General features: G+C 45.7%; 1 protein-coding gene across 1 annotated transcript; it reads right to left on the bottom strand.

Moving 5' to 3' along the window:
- Positions 1–98: 98 nt before the first annotated feature.
- Positions 99–10,045, bottom strand: LOC117052010. Its single transcript, XM_033158736.1, has 6 exons — positions 9,979–10,045; positions 4,762–4,917; positions 2,443–2,562; positions 1,820–1,963; positions 211–324; positions 99–118 (listed from the first exon to the last, which is right to left on the bottom strand). Exons 1-6 carry the CDS (start codon positions 10,043–10,045, stop codon positions 99–101), a joined length of 621 nt encoding a protein of 206 aa, XP_033014627.1.
- Positions 10,046–10,161: the final 116 nt, after the last annotated feature.

The raw sequence follows: 10,161 nt of genomic DNA, 5'->3' as shown, positions 1-10,161 counted from the left end.
TTACGGAGATTATGCCATCTGTCCAGGCCAATCAACCAGCGGCATTTACGTGACGCGCACCCCCACCACACTCCGCCTCCAAAACGAAAGGAGGCCAATCAGAGCGGCGTCTGAGTTCCTGTTGAAGAGGGGGGTGTTTGCGGAGGGAGGGAGTCTGGGCGCGCGCGCAGGAGGAAACTGGGTGAAAGGTCGTGACGCGTGTCCTCCTACCTTCCAGTCGGCAATGTAACGTCTGAAAAGGGGAGCCAAAGAAGATCGCAAGGACAACTTCCACGATTAGAAATAATTTCCTCTCATCACGGAGGTTCCTTCTGCGTGTCTCCTCTAAAAGGGAACAACAGAACAACAGCAGGGGAAAAAACCTCAACACCTTGCAATTGCGAAACTGACATTGTTGCTGCTAGCCAGGGCTTCCTGTCCGACCCCCTACAAAATCTGGAAAATGGTGAAGGAACTGACCCCTGTTTTTCTAAGGATCGGCTCCCCAAAAATATTTTCCATGTTCCTTTTTTTCCAGGCCTCCACTGCTCAAGGCTAGATGGGTTATTAGCCTGATACTGCATCCATGGCCTTGGTTTGCATTTCAACACTCTCCATAGGTTGCTGTGATACTTGAATCTGCAAATTGCAGTTGGCCCCTGATCTCCAAACTTAACACACTTCATTTAAAGTACTAAGGTAAGAAGAGAGCGAAGAGCTCTTCAGAAGATTTCCGCAAGACACCACAACAGGCACCTTGTAGGAACATAGGAATTTGTCTTGGACTGAGTCAAACCATTGGCCCACCAAACAGAGTATTATCTCTTTTTTAAAAAATAAATTTTTATTGGTTTTCACAGATTATAACACTGACAAGCAAATAATCCTAAACTAACAAACAAATAACAAACAATAATACAAATATAAAAAACAACACTTAAATCTTAATACACCTATCTTCCTTCCTTATCATTGTAGGTTGACTTCCTCACGTCCTCTCTTCCTGCATTCCTTGAAAATCATCTTTAGTAATTTCTTTGCATCAAACAGAGTATTATCAACCAGGCTCTCGGGCACAGGATATTTCCATACCTACCTGGAAAGGCCAGGGATTTGAACCTGGCACCTTCTGCACACAAAACATTTGCTAGGGCTGTTTCCCATTGCAAAAGAATAATTTTATTATTTGTACCCTGTGTGTCTGCCTGGGTTCTCTACTTAAGAGAACTGCCTAGAGTTGGAAGGGGCACCAGTGTTGGCCACCCACCTGCAAGGGAAGAATCGCAGCTAAAGACTCTAATGCAGGGATGGGGAATTTAGGGCCCTCCAGGTGTTGGATTCTTAACTTCCATCCACACCAGCCAGTGTTGGCTCCCAGTCAGGGATGGTGGTTGTTTCAGTCCTGCAACATCTGGAAATCCAGCAGTTCCCCACTCCTATAGCATCTGTCAAGAGGTGATTCTATAATAACAGAGTCATAGGATGAAGCATATTAAAGGAGTTTATTCAGGAAGGATATAAAGCAAAGAAATAGCATTAAAAAAAAAACAAAGTTCAGAAGCATGATGTGGAGTGTCACTGCAGTGCCCCTCAATGCCAACGTCCATCATTTGTAGCTTAGAGGCAACTGAATGTGTCATGATGATGTTTGATGCTTGCTGGGAATCTGCTGCAAAAAGTAACCCCTTGCCAAGGTGTCTTCTCACCCTAATTCCCACAGCTCAGATGCCATTGGGTGCATGGTTGCCCTCATGCAACCAGGGCACCCTACCCGCCCAAACTTGATGCCACACTATTTCACAGCGTTGAGTTCACAGAGTCGTCACAGATTTTGACGTACTCCCCTTCGGCCTCCCTCTGAGGGCACACTGAGAGACAGGGTTTTGCAACAAGTCCTCTTTCAGTGTCTTTACAGACATGCCTGCGAAAAGCTCTGTGGTATCTTCATCCTGCTCCCATTTCTTCGCCACCAAGTGACAAACTCCTGTAAGCCAAAAGGAGCCCATTTCAGTTGCTGGGTGTGAGTTGCCCTCCTGGCTGTCTGTTCACCTAACTTCATGGCTTTTGGCCACTTGACTATATTTGTAACGTATAATGTTGGTGGCTTTGCCTGCTCTGTTGCCTTTGCCCCACCCACTTTTATCAGGCGGCCCCTGGAAAGTTTGCCATGAGGCAATGCGGCCCTTGGGTGTAAGTAAGAAAGCAGGCGGGTTGAGGCTGGGTAAAGGCAGGTTGAAGCTTGTGGGGCAGTGCCCCATTTGCCCTATCGGACCAGCCACCACTTATTTCTTGCTGCATCCCAAGATGCTAAATCCAGTGTTTCAGAGAGCCCGATTTTACAACTGGGGTTGCAATTTAATTGCCTAGTGTGCACTGAGCCCTTATCTGTTTGCATTCAAGAAGTCTTCCCCACCTAAGTCCTGTCATCTTTCCATAACCCCCAGGGCTTTGAATAGCTCGTACCTGCCATGGTTGCCAGAATGACAGAGAACCACCCTGGTGCCAGGGACCACGAAAGGAAAGTGTTGGGCATCTCAGTGGCTGCCCTCATGTAATTGAAGAGGCCCATTGCTCCATTGAAGCCTGGAAGGTGAGAGCCAACGAGATAGCAAAGAATGGGAAGGTCAAGCACTTGAGTTCTTCAGCACTCCAGTCTTTAAACAACACCTAAATAATTCTGGGAACTGTAGTTAAGGATTCTGGGAGTTGTTAGGAGACCCCCTATTCCCCTTCCAGAGCTACAATTTGCAGGGTAATTTAACAAATGCTTCTTCGTAGGGAACTCTGGGAATTGTAGCTCTAGGAGGGAATAGGGGTTACCAAACAATTCTCAGGACCCCTACAAACTACAGTGTGTGAGTGCATGTCTATAACTAGTTTGTGAACTGCCTTGGCTGATATTATTTAGCAATCTAACACAATTCATTTGAAAGGACCACAGTGGAGTAATATTGTTTTAGGTCTGTTTTGGGGGGCTGTAAATGCCTGGGTATGTAAACTGGTTAACTGGTATGTTAAAACAGGATGTCAGACTGTATGGTTCTGTCTTAAGATAGATCCATGCATGTATTAGGTCATGTGTGAAAACTGCTTCAAACCCCTTGGAAGTAGCATGTGTGAAGTGTCAATTAACCTAGGCAAACTTGCTAAATAAGGCACCCCTTTAACGCTACCCAATCAACATGTGTAAAAGCTAATTAGCACAACAAAGCATCAAAAAACTAGGTATGATAATTCAGATGAGTGGGGCTTCTCTCTCTGTGTTACAAAAGACCAGGGTTTAGGTTAGCAAGATGGTAACAGGTGAGATGTGACAATTCTTGGGAAAAGGCAAGCTGTCAGGGCAAGGATGCTGCTGTGCCTTTAAGAGGAGCAACCTCTTGCGGCAGGAATGCTGTGGTCTCTTCCATTGTCGGCTTCAGGTTATATACATGTGTAAATGAACCATATAGCATAAAGACACCACAGTCTCTGCTGTGCCTTATTGTCCCACTAGAAACTCAGACCCTGGGGTTCCAGAGCATTTGGTACCCCTGGAACCTCACACTGCTCAGAGATTGGGGTAGGGTTGTCACTGTGCTGAATTTCCAGAAACCATCTCACCAGTCTGTTTATTTGGCCTCAGCAACCCATTCTTGTGACTGGTCATATGGACATAAAAAGCGCCTGCTGATTGAGGCCAATGCCTCATATAGCCTAGCATCTTGTTCTCAGAATAGCCAACCGGATGCCTGTGGGGAGCACTCTCTCCTGTGGTTTCCAGTAACTCCTATTCAGAAGCATTACTGCCTTGACCATGAAGGCAGAGCATCATGGCTGAAAGCTATTGCTAACCTTTTCCTCCATGAAATTGCCCAGTCCTCTTTTAAAGCCATCCAATTTTATTATTTTTGCATTTTATTTATTTATCTGTACTTTTCAAGTTTATACATCTCACTAGTTTTATACGTTTCACTAATTTTACATTCATTTTGACATTTCAAAACTCGGCTCCCATCCCCCTCTTTCTGCGGTTCCTTAAATTTGTTTTTAATATCTTCTGCATATCCAAATTAACTTAATTTACTCATTTATTTGTCTTCTTTAAAACTTATAAAACTGCAGGTTGTTACAATAATTCTGCCAGTGTTTTTATCTGTTTATAATTTATCTGAAAATATTCAATAAACCATTTCCATTAACATTCTTGCCACTGTAGTGGCATACATGAATAAGTTTCTGTACATATTAGGTATCCAAATTAGTGACCATCACTGTCTCCTGTGGGAACGAGTACCATAGTTTAACTATGCACTGCATGAAGATGTGCTTTCTTTTATCTGTCCCACATCTTTCAACTTTGTTGGATGTTCCCTAGTTCTAGTGTTATGAGAGAGGGAGGAGAACTTTCCTCTTTCTGCTTTCTCCATGCCACACATAATTGTACACACTTTTATCAAGTCACCCTTCCTTTGCCTCTAAACTAGTGTTTTCCAAACTTGTGTCTCCAGCTCGTTCTTGTTTTTTTGTACTACAGTTTCTATAATTCCTGACCACTGGTCTCGCTAGCTAGCGGGGATGGGGGTTGTAGTCCAAAAACAGTTGAGACCCAACTTTGGGAAACATGGCTCTAAACTAAAAAGTCCTAAACGCTGCAACAATTCCTCCATCCCTTTTGATCATTTTGGTTGCACTTCCCTGCACATTTCCTGGACAGTCGGGTGCTAACCACACAAAGTCTTTTTGGGGAACAAAAAGGGGAGGTGGCGGGGTAAATAAGAGTCAGAAGATGGCTCCTCTTACCCGAGACAAAACAGAGGCCGATGGTTAGTGTGGGCCACGTTGTCGTCCACCACTTTGGCGGTTGGATGGGTGTGAGGCAAAATGTCCCAGTGACCACAGACCCATAGGAAGTCACAGCAGAGAGCAGCATAAAAAATCTAGAGATGTAAATATAGTCTAGGAGAGAAGAAAGAAAGAAACTTTATCCTAGTGGCCCTCTGTCTGTTGCCCTACTCCCTAATCTCAGACCTCGGCTCCTCCACTACCACCGCAGTCCCATCTCTGAATTGCTCACGGCACAAGCGCCATCCTACCATGAGGAGCAATTCTCTAAGGAGGTGTGGCCACCTGGTGGGCTACCACAGTTCTGAAATGCCTCCTGATTGTTCCTGAGGCAGGACAGTCCCACCACAGTCCTTGGTGGAACTTCTGGAACTGAAACTAAATCGGTTGGCCATTTTTAACAGCGGATGCAGTCACTGGGGCTTTCATGAAAGAAAGGTGCCTGGGCAGAGTGACACCCTCATCATTTATTTTAAAAGTATTTCTTAAACCAGCTAATGTTTCAAAAATTTGTCTTAAGTGGTGCACAGCTGTACAAATCAACATTCAACCGCTGTATCGGTATGATAAAAAAAAACACAGAGAGAAATAACAGGGAAGTCCAATGATATATTTATCTGTGGCCATGAAGAGCAATGGCCAAGACTGGCTTAGATATTGTGTGACTCTAGTCTTGTGTTTTCTCTACGGTTGGTCCAGGTGACCAGGTTTTGACTTTTGCCCTCCTGGAAGCCGCACAGTTCCCCAGCCCTGCCTTGCCAGGGCTGAGGAGATGATCGCTTGGACTTTTACTGCTATGAATGCCAAGGATGAGGAACCTATGACCCTCCAAACCAGCCTTGCTCAACCTTGGGTCCCTAGATGTTGTTGGACTCCAACTCCCAACCTTCTGAGCCAACATGACCTGTGGTCAGGGATGATGGGAGCTGTAGTTATTTATTGAATTTATATACTGCCCTATATACCCAGAAGTCTCAGGGCATTTCACAGAATAAAATCAAAATATAAGACCACAAAATACATAATCAAAATAAAAACAGCAACCCAATAACCCCCCCTCCAGGGGTTGGGGTTGGCTGAGAGTAAGCTGAGGTTGGTGGGGTAGTGCCCCATTCATCACAATCGACCAACCTTCACTGGTACCGGATGGCAGGGGTGGCCACCAACTTGCATTGTTTTTTAAAAATTCACGGAGGATAAGGCTATCATTGACTACAAACTCTGATGGCTATGTTCTACCTCTCAGAGGCAATATGCTTCTGAATACCAGAAACCACAGGAGAGGAGAGTGCTGCTGAGCTTAGGCCCTGCTTTTGGGCTTCCCATAAATAAGCATCTGGCTGGCTGCTGTAAGATCAGTCTGGTGGACCAGATGGGCTGCTGGTTTGATCCAGCAGACTCTTCTTATGTGCTTATGACTAGGATTCCACTCACCTTCCCAGTATCCTGTTCCTTTCCTGCCTATTCCCAGCACCTGTGAGGTCATGGATGGTGTGGGCTCCCCAGAATAATTTTTTTGGCCAGTGTGGGCAAAGGGATGCTGGACTAGATAGATGGGCGTTTGGTCTAATCCAGCTGGACTCCTCCTATATTCCTTTTGGCACAACGCTAACCAAGTTGCCTCTGTACTTGATTCTGCCTGCTGTTTGGTTTGCACGGCAAAACCTACCAGGAAGGGTTTGTACCCAGCTCTGATCAAACTAGGGTTGTTTGTTTGTTTGTTTTTTAAATTGGGCTTCAAATTCAAGGTATTCCTGGGGACCATGATTTCCCTTTCTCAGAAAGGGGGGGTCTCTGTAAGGTTGTTGCAGGAACAGATTGGCTAGTGCATGTGAAGTTACTGGAACTGACACACAATCCTCAGGGCATCTTTGCAACTTTTTGAAACATAGATGTTTATTGTTTAACAAAGGATGCATGCATATGGACATAAATGCATCTCTTGCTCTTTGGGGTAGGGAAATCTTTCCCTTGCAAAAAAGCCATGCCATTTCAGGGTGACATTAACATATGCTGACACTGGGGGGGGGGGATTTAAGTATACCTGCCCTGGATTCTCTGATCAGTGGCAGACTTGTGGGTTAGGGCAGCCCCTATTTTAAATCCCCAATGGAGTATCCTACCAGGGCACTGTGGCAAATTTACTGGAGGTTAGAAAGCATGGAGCAACACTACACAGGGAGCATTGTGGGAAATCAAAGTAGTGGCTCTCTGCAATTATTGCACTTCTGCTTCCTTCCTTGTTGCTAGGAAGTGCCCCACAATTGTGGGAGAGGGTTCACAAAAAGGCACTTTGATAAGCCACCAATGTATGACAGCATGGTTGAGGGTGCACTTTCAGTTCACAGTGTTGCTCTGTGTGCAGCCTCTGCATGCGTGGAAATTTCCCACAAGGCACATGGGGATTGCTCAGCAGAAAGGTCCATGTGGAAGGGATTCCGATAGGTAGAAACTTTAAAAACCAATTAGACGGGGCCACTGGCAAAAATCTCTTTTCTGGAGATTTTTTCCCCTGTAGTGTTATTAGTTAGCCAGTAGATGGAGGAAAAGGCTCATACAATATCGGGTAAGAACATGGAACTCTTGTGTACTGGAAATGTCCAAAGCCCAATGCTGGTTTTAAGATGAACAGAGACTCTTTAGAGCAATCTTGTGGGGTTTCCGCTCCACGATGTGAGCCCTCTTTGCACTTGAATTGCAAATGTACATACCCACCAGCAAGCTGAACAGCCTCTGCCACAATCTGTTTTTTCTACACAAAGGAGGGCTAAATTGCCTTGGGATTCCTTTTAAAATAGTTGCAAAACTTTTCCAGGGATCTGCAGGGCAAGGTGTGTTGGTAATAACTCGGGCACTAGCCAATAGGTGCCTTCCACAGCCGGCTTCTATCCCCATTCAAGTACTTGGAAAACCTGCAGAAGCAAGCCCCCCCTCCCTCAAGTAGAAGCAATAAGAATTCAGTATGTCCTTTGTTTACAGAGGAGGGGAACTATCAAGTTGCCTGTTCCACTGTTTAAATGCTTCTGTCACTGGCAAGAAATATTGAGACCTTCTACAGTGATCTCTAGTTCAAAATTCTGAGCATTATCTCGCCCTTACTTGGTGTGTCAGCCAGATAAACACAGTTCCCCAAAGAGCATTCCTGCCACAGTCCCTGGAACACGAAGATTCCCCGAACAAACCGCTTGACCCAGGATACTGTTGAGATCACTACCACAAGCAGAATGGTCTCCAGGCAAGAGATAGCGATGCCACCCATCCTCAGCTTCTCAATTTTCGTTAGCTTCTTGAACCACGTAAGCAGGGGCCATTTGGAAGTGGCAGCAGTATCAGGACCCTCAGCTTGGGGTTGACGGAGGCATTTAAGGCAAGCACCCATCTTCTAGCTTCGGGGCTCATTTCCCTTGGAAAAGAACTGCATTCCCTGACCTTTCGGGTGTCTGAGCTCCAGCCAAAGGTTCTACTGATGAAGGGTGGAAGACCATTGCTCCCATAGTAACTCCAGCATTCTGGAACATCTTCAGATTCCTGGATGGCTCTTCCACATGAAGAGAAGGAGGTCCCATCGGTATTTCCTTCTGCCACCCTCTCAGCCAACTCAGGACGTGAGCAAGCTACCAGCCACCCAGCCAGATTTCCCTTATAGTCAGTTTGGATATGGCCAAGATTTGAGCAGTTTTGGACAAGGCTTTGCATGCAATCCAGTGCATACCCCAGCACATTCATTGATCCAAGTTCGAGACTGCTGTATCGAGTGCTTTTCACTCGAGTGCTTTTCATACTTTTAAGAATTGAATGTCTAACAATCAGAGGCACTGTAATGAATCCAAATAAGAACTCTGGCCAAAGTTTTAACAAAAAAACATGCGTTTACTCATAAGTAATTTCAAACGTATTATCAATTCTGTAAAGAATTACAGTCTTAAACAACAAATAGTTTCATATGAAAATTTTCTTTAAAGTCTTTTAGAGATGGCTTTACAGAATTGATAATACGTTTGAAATTACTTATGAGTAAACGCATGTTTTTTTGTTAAAACTTTGGCCAGAGTTCTTATTTGGATTCATTACAGTGTATTTGGCAATAAGAACTCCAACTTCTTTCACGATAACAATCAGAGGCAGCATAAGCATTCTTAAGTTCCCATGAACCGAATCAGAGTTGCTTCTGGGTAAATGGGCCAGTCAGTAAATAAAATGAAAAAACCTGATTGTGGGAAAATGAAATTTAAAAAGCTTAAAATTCAGAAAGTCAGTTTTGAAACCTGAAAACAACCTCACCCCCTCAGACCTGGCGGAGGAAGATGAGTGCGGGGGGAGTATACTGCCCCCAGCAGGGCGATCCCGGTGGGGTGCCATCATGGCTGCCCCTGGCGTGCTGGGCGCCATGTCCCCACAAGCGGTGTGCCCCATCCCCAGGATGTGCGCCACACCCCCGGGACGCACATCAGCCCCACCCCCAACTGCTCTCCGTCCGCGCCCCCCGCCCCCAGTGCCAGAGCATGAAGCTCCACCACTGCCCCTCAGGATTTCTGAGTCTGCACAAAATTTCTTCCTATTTGAGCCCTAGAAAGAAAGATTTGGGGTCAGCCAGTAAATGCACTAAGGTAAGTTAAGGCCTCATTTAGACCATGCATTTAAGTGCCATGGCACCATTTTTCAGTCATGGCTTTCCCCCAAAGAATTCTGAGAGCCTGTGTGCTGTAGTGGTTAAGAGCGGTAAACTTATAATCTGGTGAACCGGGTTCGTGTCTCTGGTCCTCCACATGCAGCTGCTGGGTGACCTTGGGCTAGTCACACTTCTCTGAAGTCTCTCAGCTCCACTCACCTCACAGAGTGTTTGTTGTGGGGGAGGAAGGGAAAGGAGAATGTTAGCCGCTTTGAGACTCCTTCGGGTAATGTTAAAGCGGGATATCAAATCCAAACTCTTCTTCTTCTACTCTTCTGTAGTTTGCTTAAGGTGCTGAGAGTTGTCGGGAGATCCCTATTCCCCTCCCAGAGCTACCATTCCCAGGGAACTACAGTCGCTCTTCCCAGGGAACTCCTTTCAAGCCTTTCCCAATGCAAGTGCCTAAAAAAACCCCAAAAGAGCCCAGCTGGATCAGGCCAGTGGTGCACCAGATGCCTATGGGAAGCCCCCAAAGCAGGTCCTAAGTGCAACAGCACTCTTCTCACTAGTGTTCCCCAGCAACTTGTATCCAGAAGAATACTGCCTCCACCAGTGGAGATACATCACAGTCATCGTGGGTAATAGCTGGAGACCCTTCCTGAACCTACCTCACCCTCTGTTAAAGCTACCCAGGTTGGTGGCCATCACAGGTTTTTGCAGGAGCAAGTTCAGTAGTTTATCTATGCTGT

The sequence above is a fragment of the Lacerta agilis genome, chromosome 8 (genome assembly GCF_009819535.1).
Source record: "Lacerta agilis isolate rLacAgi1 chromosome 8, rLacAgi1.pri, whole genome shotgun sequence".
NCBI classification, from domain to species: Eukaryota; Metazoa; Chordata; class Lepidosauria; order Squamata; family Lacertidae; genus Lacerta; species Lacerta agilis.
This window is presented reverse-complemented; position numbering and strand designations above follow the sequence as displayed.